Source organism: Vigna umbellata, chromosome 3 (genome assembly GCF_029865625.1).
Source record: "Vigna umbellata cultivar VRB3 chromosome 3, Vumbellata_1.0, whole genome shotgun sequence".
In the NCBI taxonomy this organism is placed as follows: Eukaryota; Viridiplantae; Streptophyta; class Magnoliopsida; order Fabales; family Fabaceae; genus Vigna; species Vigna umbellata.
In genome coordinates, this window is record NC_142167.1 from 54,035,325 (window position 1) to 54,059,104 (window position 23,780).

At 32.6% G+C, this 23,780-nt stretch overlaps 2 protein-coding genes across 2 annotated transcripts; one reads left to right on the forward strand and one right to left on the reverse strand.

Moving 5' to 3' along the window:
- Positions 1–728: 728 nt before the first annotated feature.
- On the forward strand, positions 729–2,880 carry LOC124833417 (protein PHYTOCHROME KINASE SUBSTRATE 1-like). The gene has a single exon (XM_047307904.2). It carries the CDS (start codon positions 1,028–1,030, stop codon positions 2,507–2,509), a length of 1,482 nt encoding a protein of 493 aa, XP_047163860.1. The 5' UTR covers positions 729–1,027; the 3' UTR covers positions 2,510–2,880.
- A 16,054-nt stretch (positions 2,881–18,934) lies between these two features.
- Positions 18,935–22,109, reverse strand: LOC124833414 (sphinganine C4-monooxygenase 1-like). Its single transcript, XM_047307901.2, has 2 exons — positions 21,553–22,109; positions 18,935–19,809 (listed from the first exon to the last, which is right to left on the reverse strand). Exons 1-2 carry the CDS (start codon positions 21,775–21,777, stop codon positions 19,255–19,257), a joined length of 780 nt encoding a protein of 259 aa, XP_047163857.1. The 5' UTR covers positions 21,778–22,109; the 3' UTR covers positions 18,935–19,254.
- Positions 22,110–23,780: the final 1,671 nt, after the last annotated feature.

Consider the following 23,780-nt stretch of genomic DNA (forward strand, 5'->3'; position numbering starts at 1 on the left):
GTATTTTATATTTTGAAGATATAGTAGAAAGATTTGTAAGAACATATAAACGGGAGCTAACCAAATCAATATATCCAAAGCATACCTCCATCACAAACAACAGTCCAATCACATTAACTGCATAGTACCAATAAGCTCCTTGAATATAATTAAATTACACTATTACCTAATTTTCAAATGACCAATTAAATCTCAAGCATATGTACTGCTATTATTCCAAAAACCATATCAGTGTGTGTGACAAATAAATCTCAGTAGCTGGTTTGATTATTGAAGATTGATTTAGTTAAAGGTATATTTAAGAAGAATAGACTATACAGTGGGTTAGATCCACTTGTGAAAAGGAAAAAAGGGCATTACTTTTAAAATGATGGGACTACATATATATTATACAACCAAAGTGGATAAAAACATGTTTCTCTTCAGTAGTTATCACCCTATCACCTGGAAGGAGACAAATCATAGGGTCTTCCAGTATAACAAACATACCTTTGTTAACACAGCCGGCTAAACTTTCTCCATATTTATGACAGAATCTGTGCTAATCCATGTTTATAGCAGAATGTTAATATTACTTGTTTTCCATCACAATTCTATACCATAACTTCATCTATATTAAAACCATGATGAAGTGTCAATTAGGCCACTAGCACATGGCCCTACCTATTTGACATTTTGCATATTCCATTAGCCTACTTATAGAGCTGCTCTTAAATATGCCAGGCAGTTATTCAGCAATTCATTTTAAATTCTCTCCTGTATTCATTTCCTCACCTCAGTTTTAGCCTTTCCTTCACATAACTAAGTTTTCTTTTCAACCTTTCTACCTTTCCTTATTCTCATGGCCTTTTAGCACTCAAAAGTTGTCATAATATTAGTTCATTTATTCAAAGTATTTTAGTATCCTTGTCTATACCACTGTTGTTTTTCTCAATCTCCTTTTGTTCTTTTTGTGTCTTTCTTCTATCAGTCTGTGCAAACAAGTTCTGTTGGGCCATTTTCTGTGAGTACTTTGATACTTTTCACTATGGTTATCTCAGAAGTCAGTTCCCATCAGTTGCAAACTTTCAACTCTCAGAACAACATCTACCACCTACGTGATGCGTCCTTCTCTTCATACTTGAACAGCAAAGAAGAGATCCTGTCTGAATCGGGCCATGGCTTCGCCAGCAACAGAAAGGAGACTCTTCACCATGGAGTAAAGAAGGAAGATGATGGAGAAATTGGAGTATTTGGGGCTGAAAAGTACTTCAATGGAGAGAATATGGATAGCCCCCAAAGAGTTGCTAACAATGATGCAAACAAGAACCAGCCCCAGAAAGATGAACAAACAGCTCTAGTAACTAGAAAGAACAAAGTTCAGTATGGAACTCCAAGTGTTCGGTCTGAGTCAAGTTTGAACAGCCAAAGTGCACTGTTACAAAGTGGTGTGAGAAATTCCTCCAAGAACATGAAAAACAAATTGCGGAGGAAGAGTTTTCTGGCTAGTCTTGGTTGCAAATGCTATTGTTCTGACAGTAATTCTGTTGATATTAGTGACCATGCAGGTGAAATCAACTGCAACAAAGATGCTAGTAATGGAAAAACAACTTCAAGAAATATCTTCAATGCTGATCCAGAGGGTAGTCATTTGGTTAAAAGGACTAAGCCTCATGAAGCAGAAATCTTGATCAGCAAGGATGCCTATTTCCAAAGGCCGGAGAAGGTTGCCCAGGGATTGAGCAGAGAGAAAAGTTTATCACTCTCATCTGTGACTTCTAGCTCAGGAAATCAACTGGTCAAACTGCAACTTCAAGTAGAGAAGCCGAGGAATTCATTGGAAGTGTTTGGCTCTCCAATATTGGATAGCAGGAGCAAGTCCTTGAGCTTTGATAGAAGGTTGGCAAAAACATCTTGGGAAGCTGCTCCTAAAATTGAAGAAACTGACTTCTCAGAAAATTCTGGTGGAAACTACAATGATGCTGAGAGTGATGCAAGTTCAGACTTGTTTGAGATTGAAAGCCTCACAGGCAAATCCAACTCCTTCCTTGCTAGATCGACATCCAATATTGTTTCTAGCTGTGCCAGCCCCACAACTTGTTATGCACCAAGTGAGGCAAGCATAGAGTGGAGTGTAGCCACTGCCAGTGCCTTAGAGTACTCAACCATGTCAGACTACGATGATCAAAGGTCAATAGCCACCACTAGGAGTCCAATTAGAACATCCTTAGTTTCCTCAAATGCTAAACCAAAAGTCATCAAAGAGATGCAGAGGAGGCGTCCTAGCATCCTGCTGGGTTGCAAGAGCCAGAAAGCTGTAGGTGTTGCTGGAGATGCATTCACAGCATACGACAAGCCTAGTTCCAACACCCAAATCCGTCGCAGGTCAGACACCTACCCTCAGGTGACAGAGTTTAAGACAGAAACAAAGGAGGGAATTTTTGGTCCAAGACATAAGCAACATGCTTATGCCACACCCCCACTTCAGCGCTCACTCTCACCACACCCTTCACAACTCTTGTACATTTAGTTTCTGCTTGAATACATGTGTGTGTATTTGGAGTTTCATCAATGAGTAAATCCTAACTTCGTGTGTATGCATCAATCATTTTAGTCTCTTAACTTTGCTAAATGTTACTTTAGTCATTGACTTTGAGAATGCTGTTCACCTAGTCCTCAATGTCAATATAAGTAAATGAAGGATGTGAATGACATTTTCTGAAGTTAGGGACTAAAGTAAATGAAGGAGAAGACTAAAATGACTGACATATATAATACAAGAGACCAGAATGAAGGTTTACTCTTATTTCAATTATGTATCATGAGTCTTGAATGTGTGATAGATGTGTTGTCCAATAATAATCATTATCTGTCAATAATGATACATGCGTGTTGTGTCTCCCTCTTGCTGATTTTCGTGTATTCTTCCATTTTCTATGTTATGTTCACTGTCATAAGTTTTTGCAGTTTATGGTAGAATATATTGATAAAACTGGATGCCTTGTATTCATGCATTTGATCTTATATAAAGAAAGATGGAATATGAAAGATGACCACCTCGTATTGTCAAAGCAATGGAAACCGCCCCTTTAATGCTCTCTTCTCTATCAAAGAGACTGCTTGTTTTTGCTTTTATGCATTGCTGCATCTGATCCATAGGACCATAGCTATTTAGAAGGACGACTTAGCAGAGATTTCAAAATTTCCCTTTTCACCACACATGATCTTCGTTATGGGATCACAAGTAAAAGAAATTTGAGATGTATATTATATAACTGCATCCAACCAACAAAAAAGAGAAGAAAAAATAATTATTGTAAAGCTAATCGACCTTTAAAAGCAATTATGTTCTTATCATTTCAACTTTTTGTTGTGCAATGGATGAAAAGTTCATGCCAACAGCACTTTTTAATAATGTGATAACAAGAGCTTATACCCATAATACAGACAAAATGTGATACGAATCAGGAGCTTCTGATCAGACAAAGTTTCAGTGTCCAACATATAATTTTGCAACCTCAATTTGAGAGAATGTCCTTAGAGCAATATTCAACTGGCAAAAGCGACACCTTACAAGACCACCAAGGAACGAACCTGGCTGCTTTTAATTCTTAAACTACCTCATAAATTAAGTGGTCCATCTAATCATTCATCTTTCTTTTGCCATGCCAATTATCTATACACAGATTAAAATTAGTTTCTGTTGCCAGAAGCCCCCCAGTAATTCAATGTTTACATTCTACTCAAATCAATGTTTGGTTCAATGAAATGAAATTTGATTCACGTCTCAAATCCATATATATATATATATATATATATATATTATCAAGGCCTGCTCATAGAAGAAATCTCCTTTTCTTTCATAATGTTGTTTGGAATCCAAGTGTGAGTTTAAGTTCTTGTGTCTCTCCGGTGAACCTCCTCTTTGTTAGACCCAACAATAATATCAGAGCCGATGGTTTGTCTTGGTGACCGGCTCAGACGAGTTTAATGGTTTTCTGGCAAAGGGTATTCAAGTAAGCAAGTTCCGTTAAGATGAACGGCTCATGGTTATGGTTGGTTGAGAATATTTCCACTGGAGGGAGAGTGTACCTATGTGAAAGGAACTCACCCTTAAGGAAATATTGTTGGGAATCCAAGTGAGTCTAAGTCCCACATTAGATAAAAATGAGAAAGTAGAGCACTATATAAAGATGAAATACTCATTAACCTATTGCCTCAAGTTTTTTAATAAAGTGTGGTGTCAATCCTTTATATGGTTGAACTCATGTCTGATTGATGTTTGTCTCTCCTTAATAAACCTCATTCATCAATTAGGCTTTCTTCATATTCATATTCATATTCGTACAGGGCATATGAGTCTTTGTGATCAGCGTTGTTCCATCGTCACAAATAGTTATTTTAATGAAGTTTCTCACAGAGGCACTCAAAGACAATGGCCAAGCATGATGCCATGTGATACTGCTGTCAATAAGCCATTTATCATTGAAAAAGCAAAAGGAGAAGACATATATATATATATGTATATCTGCGAACTTTTTTGGCAGAGCAACCTTGTTTGTGGTGCAAACTAACTGATTAATACCACAGTCCAATCTATAAATCAGATTATTTAGCAAGCAGTTGTCATTTTTAATGTCTGTGCATTATTTTTTCACATATGACTGACTAAGGGTGATCGTTGTGACCATAGTGACTGTCATGGGCCACGAATGAGATGATGGCATTTAAGCTCCCTGATTGGACCTCTTAGCCTTCACGTGGAGCTAAAAAGAGCCTCTAAAGTTGAAAAATGTCACAAAAACATGTGTGATGTCATATTCTAGTTCTCTAGTGTCTAATATCTTTATCATGGGTCAAGAGTGCAAGTATACATATGAGTATATCTGTTCGTAGTTGGATGATGAATAGGACCTAACATGGCTGATTTATGATTCTAACCACATATTCTCTACGCATTTAAGGCTTTGAGTTTGCTGATTTAGACGGCGATGGCAAAACATATCTGATTCTTATATCAATAATGACAAAGATAGGATAAAAGTCATGTCCAGTCCTAAGAAATCAGAATTCATAAGAGGACTTGAGAGGCTCAACAAATTCATGGTTCTGCTTTGTGTACTGCTTCAAAGTTAAATGAACTGGATTTGGTAAGTCCAGTAACTTTTAAGTTACTTTTACTCCTTTATCAACTAGTTTGATCAAGCTTGTTTTGCGACATGGATCTATTTCGCTAAATTTCTCTATAAGCTGTTAATGTATTAGATTATGTTTTTATTAGATTGTTCTTTTCTTTCTTTAATAAACTATTATTAGGATTTATTCACATGAATATCTTCTATATTCTCTCCCTTTATTACATATTTCTTATAATTTCCCATATTAATGAAAAACTATTCTATATTGCCTATTTAAGAAAAGAGATGATAGAATACAGCAATTCTAAATAAAGAAATCTCTCTTATACTCTCTTTTTTGTCTTGATATTTTGATAGAAACTTGTTATAAACAATAGATTATTAAGATACTATCAGAAAATGAGAATTTTCTAGATATTATGTTATATTTGTTAAGTCATGTCAGATTAATATTAATTATAAACTTTGTTTTGTGGGAAAGTTGGTTGTATGATTAACGTGAGAATGAGTAGTAACATTTATTTTATACATATTTATATCTCTCTTATTAATTAGAGAAAGACCATTTTGTAGCATATAAGGTACTCCATTCAAAATATTATAAGAAGATTCTTTGTTTCCTTTCTTCCATTCCACAGTGTATCTTCACAAAAAGAAAAACTCTCTTCTCTACTTTTTCTCTAGTTTTATTACAACCTTTATGTGAGGTTTTTTTTATTGTGTGAGTGAGGTTTGGAAAATGAGGAAGGTTCATTGGATGGATGTTATTTCCTGGTGCAAGTCCAATATGAATTCCTTAAATGGAGAAAATGATGAAGATGAAAGCGTTATGGAGGTGAGAATGACGAGGTTCTTCCTATTTGAAGAAGGGTGAGGTGTTACTGTGTTTGTTACATTAAAAAAAGGTTAACTCCTTAATTATTAAGGACAAGTTTCATGTATTTGGTTACGATATGGACATAATTAGATCAAATTTTGAAAAAAAAAAAATAAAACTAAAATCATGTTATAATTTAGGAATCAAAAATATATTTAATCTTATATGAGACGATGATGAGATTTTGTGTTATACATGATGTTATATATTGTGTGGATACCTAGAATTATTGTAGTCATGTGTGGGTATGGGAAAATGGTTCTTTGGTTTATTGTGGTTGTATATGGATGTACATAAGATTCTATCACTTATTGTGATCATAATATTAAACATGAAAACTCATTAAAGAAAATACATCTTAATTACACTAACAATCTAAATCACATATATTAAAATATCAAGTGATAAGAAAGTAAAGGAGGTTCATCCATCATGTTTAATAACTTAGGTGCAATGAACCAACATGATGTAATGTGGATTTTAATATTGCTTTTAAAAGTCATATATTACTATTTAATAAAACTTAATATGAATATTTCAAAAGTACCGAGCGTACCAAATTATCTTGGATTTATTAGAACTACAATTAAGTTTTTGTGTATTTTGAACAGTAAACAAAACGTAATTTGTTATTATGATTATTTGAATTAAGAACATGAATTGATGTGAATAATATATATAATCTTGTATATTATTATGGTACTACAGTTAACCTATCTTTATATTATATTATATGTTGTGGAATTGTAAGGTCATACTTAGTGAAAATCATATAATATTATTGTTAACCAGAAATGGAAATGCCAATCCAAATTTTAAGAATGATACTCATTTCTAGTTATATTTTAATATCTATGTATCAAACTTTAAAATATTGTATATAAATATCTACTAAATAGTTTTGGTATAATTATATAAATGCACTAGTATACAATAGTTTTTGGGATGTTATAATTATCCCTTAATTTTATGGTACCCTTAGGACTTGTTACTTTCATAGTTAATGTCCTTAGTTCAAAACTATTAAGATTGATTTGTTTGCTTTTATTGATTTAACTGATTTGATAAAAAAAAAATGGGTTATAACAAGTCAAATCCTTGTTTATTTTATATTTTATCTGTATGGATAATGAAACTACTAGTCGGTCGTGATAAATTGATTGATATCTTTTCAAATGTAAGTGACATTATTATTTAATTATACTTAGATTTTGAAAAGCTTTGTTTTCACTTTTCATGATGCTTTTCTAATACCAACAAATAGGTGAAGAAAAAAGTATATAAAGTTGAACGTCCTTTAAATTGATGTTCTAATCATTTCTCCTTTTCTGGTACAATTTATAAAAGTTCATGCGAGGAGCACTCTTTAACATGTGATAGAAAGAGCTTCTGATGAGACAAAGTTTCAGTGTCTAACTGATAACTCTCAAACTTCAATTTGGAGGGAATGTCCTTACAGCATCTAACTGGCAAAAGCGACACCTTAACATGACCACCGAGGAATTAAGCTAGCTATCCGCTTTTAATTCTAAAACCACCTCATTAATAAAATGGACCTTCATATTAATTGTAATGGACGATTGTTTAGTCAATTACAATGCGAACTGTCAAAATGATAACTTGAGTGGTTAACTAACTAGTTGATCAACCAATCAATGATAATTTGAGTGGTTAACTAACTAGTTGGGTCAACCACTAAAGAGGTCAATAATTTATATATTTGTTCAGAATACAATTTAAGAAACCTATCCAGTCACTAGACAGATTACCAGGTCATATATTAGTCGAAACATAAGCATGCGAGTCCGACTAACTACCAAATAGGTCGAAAACCTCAAACACAAGTCAGTGAATAGTACTAGTGCAGAAAAGGCTTTTAACGTCACATGTATAACGTCGGTTCACATAATATCTAACGTAAAAAATAACTAGTGGCATTTTTGAAAATAAGATAATTATTTAGACGTCGGATATGGAGGCAGTTCCTCGTCTAAACTCTGTGCACATCTGCTCCCCCAAATGGACGTCAAAAAGATGCCAGAAATTGTTTTTTTATTGGTCTTAGACGTCATACTTGAGAGGGGTCGACGTCTAAGGGTTATTTAGACGTCAGATACCCCCATTGGACGCCAAAATGGTCAGCCCAGAATCCCAAAAGTCACTTTTTTGACGTCATTTAGACATCTGATCCCGCCACCCTGACGTCTAAGGGCTATTTAGATGTCGGTCCCCCTTCCCTGGACGCCTAATGATCTGCAGAAGTAAGTAAAAAGTGATTGTTCCATTGCCCTTATACGTCGGCCTGTCAGCCCCGACGTCTAAGGGCTATTTAGACGTCGGCCCCCCTAAAGTTGGACTCCAAAAGGCTCCGCCAAAATTAATTTTTTAAATGCTTTACACGTCGACTTGATAGGGGCTCGACGTGTAAAGGAATATAGACATCGGCCAGGTAGGGGCTCCGACATGTAAAGTCTTTTTATTACACCAAACCGCGCACTTGAGGCAGTTACGCGCACTGTTCATTATCTTCCTCCTTGCGATTTCTCTTTGTGGCCATTGCATTTCAGGTTCGTTTTCTCTCTTTTGCACCGTTTAAACTTAGTTTTACTCCGATTAAATTACTCTTTGATGAATTATCTTCCATTTGAACCGATTAAAATGTGTTTTGGTCCAGTTCTACGCGTGTTCTTGGGCGGCCATTTTGCGCGTTTTTGGACAACGATTTTGTGCGTTTTTGGACGGTCCACTCCTCTATTTCTCTCCACTACGTTTTTAACCTGATAAGAAGGTTAGTTATTTTGTGGAAAAGTTTTTGTGTATGCATATTATTGGCTTTTGTGTATGCATGTTATTGACTTTTTGGTATGCATGTTATTGGCTTTTGGGTATGCATGTTATTAGCTTTTGGGTATGCATGTTATTGGGTTGTTAGTTAAAACATGTAATAAAGTTTGTTGTGTTATTATGATTGGCATGTTAAGTCAACTTTTTAGATTGAATTTTCGTAATATATAATGTTGAGTTAATTTTGAATATATTATAAGTATGAAATCATTCAATGAAATTTAGTTCATGTTTGACTCAAGGGATTAGACATCAGCTAGGGCACAATCAGACGTCTATATAGGCGTTTGACTGTGGGGTTCGACGTCTCATTGACATCACCCAATAAGACGTCAGGGAGGGATCAGACACCAAAAGCCCTAAATAACAGACATTAAAAGCCTTTTCTACAGTAGTGACGACCAAACATTAAAAAGACTGGTTGACCACACATCAGCTCAAAACTCACATCCCACAGTTCAGAGCACAAGTTACTAAGATCGGTCAATCACCAAACACGTCGGTCGGTCACTTGCCAACTTAGACACTCAATCACTAGTTCGACAAGCAGAACAATCGAACCTAGTCCATCACCACGTAGATTGGTCAATCGTAAATAAGACTCATCGATGAGCCGTCTCAAAGTAGGTTAATCTTAAAGCTAATTAACTTAAAAGTAAAGTATGATTACTCCCAATTGAATCGTAATTAAGCCAATTTTAATCAAAAGTCCACCCAAAAAACCTATAAATAAAGGTTTAAAAACTAGGTTTAATACATCATTTGGTCCCTAGTTTTGGGGCTTTTGTTCAAAGTCATCCTACGTTTTAAAAAAGTTCGGTTCGACCCCATATTTCGTTAAAAAATGTTCAAAATGGTTCTTTTGACTTACGGCGTTAAAAACATAACGGTGCAGTTGCCTTCGTGGCCAAAACTGAATGATGTGTAAAGTTTTTGCAATACGTGGCACATATGATATATTTGAATGTGTAAATTAAAACAAAAAGTATAATGACGTCAGCTAGGTTTAACAACATGGGTTAAATCTAATTACCCTTATTTAAGAATCCTATCGTGATTTATGGGTTTAACAATATGGTGAAACTAGTCTTGTAATCACTGTGGTGTGGTGATTCCTTGAAGGTGAAATTTGAAGAGCGTACGTACGTGAGGTAAGTGTTGCTAACCCTGGCCTACTTATTTAATGTTCTTGTTGTTGGATTTGGGGGTTAGGGTTTGAGGTGGAAATAGAGGGTGGAGTGGAGGTGGAAAGTAATGGTGGAGAGGAAGTGGATGGTGGAGCGGAGGCGGACAAAGATGGTGAACTGGAGGTGGAAACTAATGGTGGAGAGGAGGTGGATGGTGGAGTGGAGGTGGACAGAAATGGTGGACTGGAGGTGGAAACTAAGCTAGATATCTTTCATGTGTTTTTCGTTGATATCCATTTGGGACCAAAGTACACAGTTTTAAATTGAAAAGAGAACCACATTGCACATTTTTTGATCAAAGTGGAAACTAAATTTAACATTACATGTAAACACTTGAACGTAAAGATTGAGCTTCACCTTCACATTACATGAACACCTACACCTGAACGTAAACATTGAGCTTCAACCTAAAACAGACCCACATTGTCACAATATTCACCACAATAACAACACACACAGCTCCAACTAACAATTTTATCCTTTCTCTAACAATTTCACCATCTTTTTCGTCAATCTTTTCTTCATTACACCACTTGAAAAAGCTACAGTACATCCCTCTTGAAGATTCACCCTGTTATTCACCAAATAAACCACCAAAATTGGTTCTAACACAGCAATCTATGAACAAATAAATTCCAAATTAAGTGAGACGAGTAAGCTAGGCGTGAAGTCATTAGCGTTGGAGCCGAATGTGATCATCGATGTTGCTGCATCTTTTCCAAGGCACCTCGTTGGCCAGGAACTCCACCAATGTTACCACCAGCCTTTTTTTCTCAATTATTGTTCACAGTTCTTCCTTCTCTTTGAATGAGTTTTTTCTGGCTATGGGTGTTTGAGGTGAAGAAGACAACAATGGGGTGATGATGGTTGTCGAAATGTTGGGAGAGAGACGGGGTTTCTGATTTTTTGTGAATTGCAAATTGGCAATTAGGGTTTCTGATTTTGCACATGATTTTGTGAATTGTTAATTGAGATTCTAATTTTGAAAATTACAATTGGGGCTTCTGATTTTACACATGATTTTGCCCAAACCCTAACCCTTTTCTTTTACGTAATAACTTCATTTTTTTAACATTTTCACATACCTTGTCAACTCAATTCACCTCACCTTGCCACACAATCAAAAACTGTACACATCATTCAGTTTTCGCCACAGAGACAATTGCATCGTTATGTTTTTAATGTCGTAAGTCAAAAGGACCATTTTGAACCGTTTTTAATGAAATATGAGACCTTATTGACCTTTTTTGAAAGGTATGATGACTTTAAATAAAAAACCTAAAACTAGGGATCAAATGATGTATTAAACCTAAAAAATAAGAAAATAGATTATGTATATTTATTGTTGTATTAATGGTTAACGGTATTGAACTATCTTTGACGACGTTGAACTACCTTTTACAAATATAAAAAAATATAGTTTAGAGAAACATAAATTTACTTTCTTAATAGCATTTAAGCTTCAAAAACAAACATCACCCGAACCATTTACCTCAACTACCTACCCAAAACATTAATCATCTTTCTTGCCAATTATTCAAAAATTCATATTCTGTACATAAAGACATTGGAATCAGTATATAACAGATATTATGCAGAAACCGATGCTGGATTCAATATGAAATCTGATTCATCTGCAGGCATACATATTCAGTATCTGGTTAAGTATTTCTTAGCTAGAAGGAGGCTTCAATCCATCTAAAATGCCACCATTTAAAATTTCTACTTTTGGCAATTAATGAGGCTTCTCCGCACAGGCCACCATAGACAATAATGGCCATACATGCAGCCATGTGATACTGTAGTCAACAAACTATTTATTACGGAAAAAGGCAAATGCAGATAAGATATTAATGCTGCAAAGAGGAGTCAACAAACTGTAGTCAACAAACTATTTATTGATTTGTTTGGAATCTCTTAAGGTATGATATTCGAGTTTTATGGATAAAAAATTTTAAGTAGACAAAAGTCTTGTTAAAATTGATCATCTCTAATCCTTTAATAAAAGCTAATTATTGAAAAAATTATAATAACCTACAATGACATATTGTTCTTATAAGAAAGTGAATATATTTAAATTAAGTCATGTAAAAGAATTTTTCTAATTTTCTTGAGTATATAATTGTAATGAGAATTGTACTTAGAAGAGTAGAGTTGTCCTTATAAATCCGCTGAAAAATCTACGCGTCATTTTCCATGTATATTTTCAATTGGGTTTACTCCAACTCAGAAGTCACAAAGAGATATGGAATATCTTCAGAGATATTATAATATTTAAGTTAGCAAGAGATATAATAAATATAATAATTAATTAATAATGTCTAGTTTGTGTCTTATTTATATAGTATTCTAATATATTTTTACATGGAGAGGTCCAGATTAACTAGGTTAATATAGCTTTTTCATGCCGTATTAAATTCTTTAGATTAATATATTTTAGATAGTCCGATATCGTTTCGATATATGAAATAAAGGTGATATTGATTTATATAGTCAATTTGTCTTCTCTGTTCATCCGATACGAATTAAACACAACATCAAATTAGCTAATATTCACTTTGATGATATTCTTTAAAATTTTCTTTTAATACATCATATATAATATCTTTATCATATATAATATGTAGAGATGTAAAAACGAACTACCTGGTCCGATCCGACCTGGTCCGACCCATCACGAGTTGGTCACTTAGTGAGTCAACCCAACTCGACTCATTTATTAGCGAGCTAGAAAAATTTGAACCCGGTCCGACCCACACGGGTTGGTGGGCAAAGAGGTTGGCTCACTGACTCATTTAATTATAATTTTTTTAAATAAAAAATTATAAACTTTCTTTAATTCAAATCTAAACAAATTTCACTCCCAAAAAATGATGTTAAACTGAAGACAATTCAAAATAATAATAAAAAGTACAATACAATTCAAATGTCATCCAAAAACATACAAATAAGTTTTTTATATTCATCCTTTTTGTGTTCCTTATCCATTTACAATATTAGAATCTTGAATGGATAAATCCACAATATTTTGCTTTCTTGAATCATCTTTATCCATATCTACAATTCAATAAAAAAAAGTGTTAACTAATAATATTGAAACACAAAGTAGTAAATAATTAAATAAATTCCGTAGTACTAATAATAATGTTACTTGTTAATTCAAAATCATGTAACCAATTTTGAGTTAAAATGAGTGCCTCAACATTATCTGGAAGAATGGAGGAACGATATTTGGTTAGCACACGATAACCAAAACTAAAGACAGACTCACTAGCAACTGTTGTGATTGGAATGCTAAGAATGTCACAAGTCATCTTAGATAAGTTTGGATATCGATCTCGACGATTCCTCCAATAACTCAATACATCCAACTTATCAAAAAAATTTGGATCAAGATTTTCTTCATCTAAATAAAGGTGTAATTCAAACCTTCTAGTGTTATTAACATGTTGGCTCAAATAATCCACATATTGACAGCTCTAATAATATGTATATGATGATCAATTATTAAACAAATATTGTATTGTATAAGGTTGAAGCACCCCAACTATTTCAATATATATACATATATTATTGCTGATAAAAAAATATATTAATTTATTATAAGTTAGTATCTATTAGAGATATAATGAATTTTTTATTTTTTTTAATTATGTAACATTTTTAGATACACATGTATCATATTAATTGTATCACTTCAGTCACATTGTAGTGGTGTAAATCATGACAATCACTAGTACAAAAATAACGTATAACGTCGAATATTTTGGGCTTTTAACGGAAAATTCGTGAACGACGTCATATCACGAGACGTTAAATTAACGTCGAATTTTGTTAATATACGACGTTAACTTAACGTCAAATTTTATCAATATTCGACCTTAATCAATTTTTTTTTGTTTTTTTTATTAATTCTGATTCTTTTTTACAACTCTACGAGACCTTAAAAGCAAAAACACAACAAATTTCAGTGTTTGCTATTTTATAAAGCATGAACTATGAACGTGTAGTTTAGTATCAAGCAAACAATAATAACCAACAATAAACAAGTTCAATCAAACAACAACAACAAACAAGTTCAACTAAACAACAACAACAAACAAGTTCAACAAAAAAAAAACAACAAACAAGTTCAACAAATAAGTTCTTCAAAACGAAAACGCAAATTAACCTTTAAAAGGTGGGTTTGTCGGAATAAAGTTTCGTCACAGTGAGAGAGAAAGCAGAATGCGTCTACGAAGGACAAGACCACGAAAATAATCAGTTAAAATAAAAAAAATCATACATCAAGTAATTAATTAACATGCATTTGTATCAAATGAAAGAAAGATTACATGTAATGCGCATCAAACTTCGTTTGAGAAAAGTTTGAGAAGAGAAGAGGGTTTTCGCGCGCTAAGACAAAGTGAATGAATTTTCAATCTCCCGCTCAAATTTTTATTTAATTCACTAACCTTTTGTCATCGAATTTAAATTTCATTCGACGTTTTATATCCTTTTACGAATTACAATTCTAAACGACGTTTAATAATTGCATTTATTTACAAAAATGACACCACTCATTTTTAACGTTGGTTATTCAGTGGTTGGACGTTGAACGCGTGACTTTATACGCTATTTTTGTACTAGTGAATGGTCGTCTCCAATCAAGAAATCATAATATTATGTAATAATATTAAGTAAATATTGTCATTTTTAACGTGTATTATGTCACATATCAAATATGACCATGGAACCATTTAGAAGGAATTAATGCAAAATATACCTTTTATAACAATATTTATATCGATTATAATTCATCAAATATAAAAAGTGGTACGATAACATAGTTATAATTAAGATAACACTTTTTATACATGTTGCAGTTATAATATGTATAAAACGTGGATGTGGTTGTTTTTTTGTAATGTGAACGTGGGAGAGACAAAAATATAGATTGTATTGGACTGTGTCACGCACTTACCAATGGATATACCGACAGACAAGTCCTTCGGTAATTACTGACAAATATTGGTCGTTGGTGATTACCGTTGGACTTACTCGTCAGTAATTACTGAAGGATGTGTTCACCGTTAATTACCGACAATCAATATTTGTTGATAATGATTATCGACAGTGAAATTACTGACAAACTTTTGGCTGTCGGTAAACCTCAGAAAATGTCAATTACCTATTGTTTCTGCTGGAATGGGACGAGAAAAACTCCTGCTGCTTCCGCTCGGGAATGCTCCACCTCCGCCGATCGGTCCTCCTTGCTCCGGTCTTACCGCCTGGATCTTCCTCTCTCAATGCCAAAATGGGGGTGGCATGTAGGAAACACTCCGACGCTCAAGTTAGAATTTATCTCCGCAAGTCTAGTCAAAATCAGAAATTAGAGAGTTTACCTTCTTAATCAATTGTTATTTATAGGGTTTCAAGGAATATCATCCATTAATTTACCTCTTAATGACGATCAATGTCAACCTTAACTTCTCCACAGTGACCGTTACATCATTAATTATGCATTCATTGACATTCAAAGGTTGTCTCCGATAAACGGTTGGAGAGTTCACGAGTATTATCCTAGCATCAGACCGGTAATGATCGGCTTCCATTGCCCCTGCGTACCTGGTCGGTCTAATTAACACTTTCATCGTCCTTGGCGGGTCGGTCTAACCTACTCGGTAGTGACTCAAGCATGTTCGGTCAGTCTAACATATTCGGTAATAACACCTATGTCTGTCAATAATTTCGATTTTTTTTGTAGTGGTCGGCGAGCTTGCAACCATGGATCTACACATTCTCACGAGAGGCTTGCTCCTTCCCGTTCTCAAATGTCATTTGCCATTACTCATTAGAGAAGGCTAAAGACATCATACTCTTTGAACTCTCTCATTGAAAATCACTATCATCAATAATTTCATTCCATAACGTTATGGAAGTTGCTTGTACAACATTGCGTTTTTAGCACGAATGGAAAGTTGTTTGTCAATCATCTTACTCAAGGCTATCGCTTCCTCTGCCACCATTGCATAGAGTAAAATATGAAGAAAAATAATTATATATCGATTTTACCTTTAATTAGTGTAAAAAAAAATGAAATCTTCTATATCAATTTTAAAAATGATGTAAAAAATTCTTTTTGACTAATATAAAAATATTTTTCTAGTGGCACGAAATATACGGATTATATTAAAGCTTTCATATATTTTTTTATACTACACCTAAGGATTAATAATCATAGCATCTGGTAATATGTCATGTCAGTTTTTCTGTTAGGATAGAGTATAAACTGTGTATAATAGTCCATGTGAATTCTCTCATTGATGTGATTTTGAATGACACAAATTCAGTGTTTGCAATAAAAGAGCCTTCTAAACTTGAATATCCGGAGAGATATATCCTGAGGAAAGAGAGTGAACAAGGTATGTTTGTTAGTTGTTTGATGATGAATACGAACTAACATTTAATCATTATAACCACATATTATCTACTCATCTAAATGTTTTAATTAGATGGTTGGCTAAAGATTTTTTGGTGCTTAAATAATAATGACAAAGAAAAGATAAAACCAGCTCTCACCATACTTGAGATGTTCAAAAGTTAAATGTTAGTAAATCCTTGAAAAAATATTAGTTGTAAATTGCTTTCTATTTGGATACCTTATTCTAAAAGATGTGGTTCTTTTCGTAGGAGAGAGTGCTATCATTGTTTGTTTTGAGTGAGAGACTTCAATTTATACAATCATTGGAGAGAGTTATTTTACATCTTACAATCTTTTTTATTCTCACATATATATTTGTCAACGTGTTTGCATGAATATGAACATTTAAAATATTGAATCATGTTGCTATTTTCTTAAAGGTGGTTCTATCTTCTTTGTAGTTTGTGATACTCTTTTTCTTTCGAATAAAATAACTATTAATGTTCATCTTCCTTTACCACTATTTTATTAACTTTAGAGAGAGAGACCAAGTTTATAAAGAATTTATTATTTGAAATATTTTTTTTTATGAAATCTTATGCATTTTTATATCATCGAATGTAAAATCAGATAGAACTATTGTTCAGGATAAAAAGCTCTTTTTGTAATTATTTAAGAGTTATACATCCTTTAAAAAAAACAGCTACATATCTAATATTGAAATTCTCCTACGGTTTTTAACCTAATTAACGAAATAAAATATTACTTATTAATCTATTCATCATTCAATTTCTTCTTCGAATAATAAAGTAAAAACTTAGTTCGAAATGATATGATAAAGAGATTTATGATATGTATAGAAAGATATAATTTTAATAAGATTCATAATTAATATTATTTCTAACCCAAAACATTAAAATAATGAATTTAAGAGTATTTTTTCTTACATATTTCTTAACGTTCTTATTTTAACTTAATATGAAGCTTAGTTACACACTTAAATTTTCAATAATCTCTCCATCAAGTATGAGTCTGTACACATCAATATATTCCCTCAAATAGAAACATTTTTAATCGTAAGTACTTCACTAACGACTCTTACTTATACCACCATTCATCATATAACATAACACATTTGCTTGAACTTTTGATTTATTAGGCTCTTCGCTATATGTTGTTTATTTTTCTCTTGTTATAATAAAAATGACTATGCAGTAACGATATATATGAGAGTAGTGTCAACAATAATGATGGTAAAAGTGAAAACAATGATGAGGTGATGGCCGTAACTATATCTGAAGACAATGATTATCGTCATAATAATTAAGCTTAGTTTGTAATTTGATTCATATATTTACACGTATAATTAATTGTTTATCTATACTTTTTTTACACAATTGAGTACTTATATATTTTAAATAGAGTTATTGTGATGCTTTCCAGAAAAGGTGAATGGTAGGGTTGTATCACCAAAGAACAAGAGATCCTCAGAGAAAGAAGTTTGAACTTATACGTTGTTACCTAAACATATAATAATAGAAAAAGAGTAAGAATTCTAATTAAACCTAATAACTATAATAATAGAAAAAGAGTAAGAGAGTGATTGATTGTCCTTTCATTCCCTTTTCTTCCCTTATCTCTTTAAATTAAGGTTAAAATTTTAGAACATGAAATTTAAATATCAACATATTATTCTAGTAAAATATTTACTTTATTTTTTCAAAACGTGAAATATTAAATTTAATTTAAAATAAATAAATGGTAGTTATTCTAAAATCAAATTGGATTCGCTTTTCTTAAGGGCAATGATACGCATACACATTAGTTTTGTTTAGATCTATTGCACACTTTGTTTACACCTATTGATGCACCTTTTCAGTGTCCATTAATATTTTGTTTTTAAACATGGGATTCCTTCAACACAAGTATAACGAAAACAAGAAAAAATTGAGCAGTGGTTATGACAAAGGGAACAAAAGACCATGGATAAAAAAAAGGATGAAAATTGTCAACTTTCCTTTGAAGAGAACGATTCTTCTGTTTAAGGAAGACTGTTTGCACCACTCCTTGGTGTTATAATACCAAAACCCTTCCTTATGTTACTAACCAACATTTGTTTTATAGCGGCTCTTGTATAAATTTTAAATAATTTTAAACCTGGATTATTCCATGAATATATTCTAAATCTTGTTTTTCAAAAGAGTGTCTCTTGCGAGAAAAAAGTAGAAAGGAAACAAAAGACATAAAAAATATTGTTGAATGTTGTGCCTATAGGGTGAGACAGCTCAATAACTTGACAAAGAAGAAGCTTAAGCAAATTTGGCATTTTCCCCCCAAAAACAATTAAGAGTTCGCTAGAATACAAATGGTTAGCAGATACATTCACCTATCTCATTCAATCATCAAAATGAAGGAGTCCACCCTGTACATGATTAGACAGAGGTCCATTTTACAGATGCAATATTCATTAAATAACCGTGCTAAAAAAATAGAACCAGACAGAAAATTCAGCAAGACAGATTAAGTATTAGGACATCAAAGATGGCATTCGTAGGCAAGTTAAACATTGTAAGACATGAGGGATACAAGGTATAACTATGAGTGTAGCAGCAAGCAATACAAGGGTGAAAATCAAATGGTAATAGGTAGCACCTCAATTTCCTTTATTATGTCTATCTAGTATGGACATAGGGGAAACAAAAATAAAAATATAGAACAGGACACATCATATGTATATACAGGCATCACATGATTACTGTGGCAGTGCTGCTCATACCGGAGAAAAGGATACTAGTACAGATAAAGGATGCTCATCAAGCTAAAAAGTTAATCATCCTTGTAATCTTTGCAAGGTTTAGTTTCAAAACCACCACCTTCCCTCTCCTCCAATGTGTATGGCATGTAGGTACCCAAGATTCTGTCCCACATGATGAAGAATGGCTGTGAGAAGTTGTACTTGTTTCCATAGAGTTGATGGTGTACATCATGATAGGCCGAGTTGTTTTTGAAAAATATATGGAAAAGGTTTCCGGGGAGCAATAACCCACAGTGATCATCAACAGTTTTAATGGTGGCAAACGAGAAGAAGAAAATGGAGGCTCGAGGACTCATCCCGGAGACTAAGAACGATAAAGCACCACCAACAGTGTCATTCAGAAGCCCCTCCACAGGGTGATTGTATAGAGCTCCATATGAATAGGGTACAATGAGTCTGTGATGCAGAGAGTGGATATGTTTGTATAGGAACTTGTTGTGATGCATGTATCTGTGCATGAAGTATTGCCATGCGTCCATTACAAGCATAGCAGTAACAAATTGTCTTGCTAAAACAAGTAGAGAAGTATTCTGGCTGGTCGTATTTTGGTTATCACTTCCTGTCAGCTACACAATTAACAAAAATCAATTACAATTTTGTTATCCAGAACCAATCACATGTCCTATATTATACACAAAAGCTACAATTGGATCAATGAATTACGTGATAAAATTTCACAGAACAGAACACTCCATAAACTGGTAATTTTTCTGTCTAAGAGAATTTATTGTAGTATCAAAGAATATTTTAGGGATGAGACCACAAGAAGCAATACTACTAAAGATAAACCTACTATGAACAACAAAATTTCTCCTCAAAGTGTTTAATGCATACATGCCCCAGAGCTCGGACAACCATGCAATAAGCAAACAGTTTCATTAAAGCTGGATTATTTTGTTTAATGTGTTTCTTTACTCAAGAAAGATTAAGGTTAGCAGGGGCAGAGGGAGTAGGGAATACTTTAACTTTCTTTCATAATACTGAATACAATTATATATCTCTTCTGCTTATAAAATTATCGGATGTGATTGGACAACTGTGAAAATTTAATAATTTCATTAATCAATTATAATAAAAAATCAGTTTCCGTAGGGTAAGTTTGCTAAAAGGGTAGTTCTAAAATAATTAATTTTGTTTAAATGTAAAGAAAAAAAAAACTTCAGTTTTACATAAGAGTGTGTTTCAAGCTAAAAGGGAAAAGGCTGTTAGAAAATAATCATAAGCTACAAATTTTCAGATCATGAAAATAATTTATTTTTCAGAGAAAAAAAAGTTATTAAATGTCAACTAATGTTCCAAATATTACGATTTTTTAAGAATTTATTTTATATCTTTATAAAGAACTTATTATGCTGTCATAAGCTTTTTCAAACATGTTATTTATGCTGTAAAAATACGACACAATTACATTCCCTTATTTCCTCATTTAATACAACTATAAATGATTTCATTATAAACTTAACAAATGATAAATATTTTATAATTTATGACCAATCAAATAGATTCTAATCATTCATCGAATAATGACTCTAAGTATTCATGATTAAATGAAACGAATTTTGTTTTCCTTCCACCAAACAACTATTAGGCCTTAACCCTGTTTTAGTCTCTCTTCTACTTTTCACTGGACTAAAAATAATGCAATCTAATTCGATCTACCTTAACCGATTTTCTAAATCTTTTGCTCAATCGGGGCAAAACCAACACCATCCACCCCTCAAAGAAACTTTTTTCTCTGGAGCTCAGCACACGTTATCTTTTTTGAAGGTAAGAAACTCGTTTTGGGCTAATAGCATATTTACTACCATTAAGAAAAGGCTCCAAGAATAACCCATTAAAGTAACTATAGCCACAAACTATCCCTTATGAAGTAGCCTATGATAAACACACAGGTCAAACAACAATTCAACCACACACGCAATAAATGTTCAACCTCTAATGGAGAATAGAGTACTAAACTCACATATGCCAAATAGCAATCAAACCTTATCATAATCAATAATAGAAAAAAACAATATCATTATTGCACACCATACTAGATCAAGCACACAAAATCTTTGTAAAGGAGTGTTACTAGTGAAGTAATAAACACAACCAACCAAAAAGGAACGAAAACAGTTTGTCTTGTGCATAGCGTCTAGCATTACCCAAAAGGCATAAAGGAGCCAAAACATAAACGTGTTGAGCAATTAAACGTCTTAAAAGCCGTTTCGGCAATGCAAGATTGACTTCATTAATGCATCTTCTCGTAGAAAAATCATTTACAAAAAGAAAGAAACTGCAAACTTATCACACCTCGAAAAACTTACCGCAAACAAGAGGGTTGCAACCACGGCCTGAACTAGTTGTTGAAGAAGAACACCTTTAACCACAGCACCCTTTGACACCAAATTTTTTTCGTCCTCTTCCTGCTTCGAATGTAACCGATAACTTTCAGCAAACGACCCCAAAACAACGTAAATCCCAGAATAAATCCAGTAAACTACTATAGGCACAAAAGTGCCTAACATCTCATCAGAAACCCCCAAATCCATTCCACGACCCCAGAGGAAGGAAAAAAAAAACAATACTTTCCGCGGATTTGATTTAACAATCACCCACCAGACCCAAAATTTGCATCAATATCAGAGAATCAAGAAATGACAAGATCGGCACAAGACAAAGAACCCTAATTAAAAACCGTAAAAGTGAACCCCTCACTCCTCTTGTTCCTCCAACCCGAAATGATTGATTGGTCAAGCCGGCAACCCCAATTATAAAAACGACCCAATTAAATAATGGGTAGGTACATAACAGAGTTAGGGTTCCGCGCAGAAGGAAGATTCCAAAGAGAGAGAGAAGAGAAAGAAATGTCGAAAATGCTTGCAGGGTGGTGACTCTTCACGCTCTGGGAAAGAAAATATCGTGCGATCTTGTGCGTGGGGGCGTATTCGGTTACGGTGGTTACCTCCACGTGTAGAAAAAGCAGTGGAGTTTGTTAGTGGAAACTGTTTTTTAATTGGTTAGATTAGGGAATTTGTGTGGGTGCGTATGCAGACGATTAGAAACGTGGGCTTTATGGGATTATCGAAACGACGCCGAGTTTGACCGGTTAAGGTGGGGAACCTGTTTTGAATGTGTGGCCGTTTGAGTTGACAGAGGGTCAGTCAGTTATGCACGACAAACAGACTAAGGACAGTCAGAATTCCGAACGGACGCTGTTCCGTTTTTAATTTTGAGTGTAAAATTTTTTAACTAAAAAACACTCTACTTCCAAATTAAGAAAATGCTTTAATTTTTTAGACGTAGAAAATAATAATTTCTATATATACTATAATTATATAGTTTCTATAAATACACATTCTACCGTGACTATGTAAATATATGATTTCGATAAATATGTATAATTCTGTAGTTATTGTGTATGCTTAAATCATTAAACCTTATATTTTAATCTGCATATTTAATATCTGCTCTAATATCCTTGTTTAGTGTACACGTTATATTTCTCAAGGGTCAACGTATTTTTTTTTTCTTAAAATCTGCAAGATCAATTACAACTCTAATAAATATAAATACAAAAATTTGAAACATAATATTCAGCAATAATAAGTATTTATAAAAATGTATTCTTCAATTGAATACAAAATGAAATAGTATTTCTCTAAATGGATTTTTTAGGGTAATAATAATTGAGAATTTGTCTTCCTCAACTAATTCTTTTTAATCTTCATTTCGAAAATCCTTCTAAATTTGGTTTTAAAGGATGGAATTCGGAAAATATCTTTTGGTTTTTTTAATTTAAAAAAGGAGAGAAAAATTAAAAATACTAGAAATTATAATTAAAAATATAGGAAACAAATTTAAAATAGTTAATTAAAAACATTGAAATTTAATTTTAATTTTTTTTGAAAGAATAAAAATTAAAAATAATTTAAAGATTAATAAATTTTTATTTTGTAAATATTTTAAAGGATTTTAAAAATTGTAATAAAACATAAAAAAATTTAAATATAAATGTAATTTAAAAAATTATATTAAGAATTAAAAATATTATATCAAAGAGTAGTTTAAAATAACTGGTTAAAAACATTGAGATTAGATTTTAATAGACTTCAAAAAAAACTTGAAGGGTAAAATAATTTTGATTTCGTGATACTGATTTTGTAATATAATCAATAATAAACTTTGTTACTATTATAATAGCAGTAAATAAATGGAATCAAAGGTAGAGAAAAATATATAATCTTCAAACTTTTCTTCTCTTATTAATCTTATTATTATTATTACTATTGATTTTTTTTAAAGTAATTTAAAAAATATAATTAAAAACATAAAATAAATTAAAATATAATTGTATTAAATTTATATTAACGAAAAAATTCAAACACTTATAAGCATTTCCTATGTAAACTCATTTTAATAATTTTAATTTCAATTTTAAAATCTTTAATTTAAACAGAATTATTATTAATCATTTTCAACATTTTATCACCCAATTTATAATATAAAATATATGTTTTAATCGTCTTACATTTGAAATAATCTTAACTTTTCT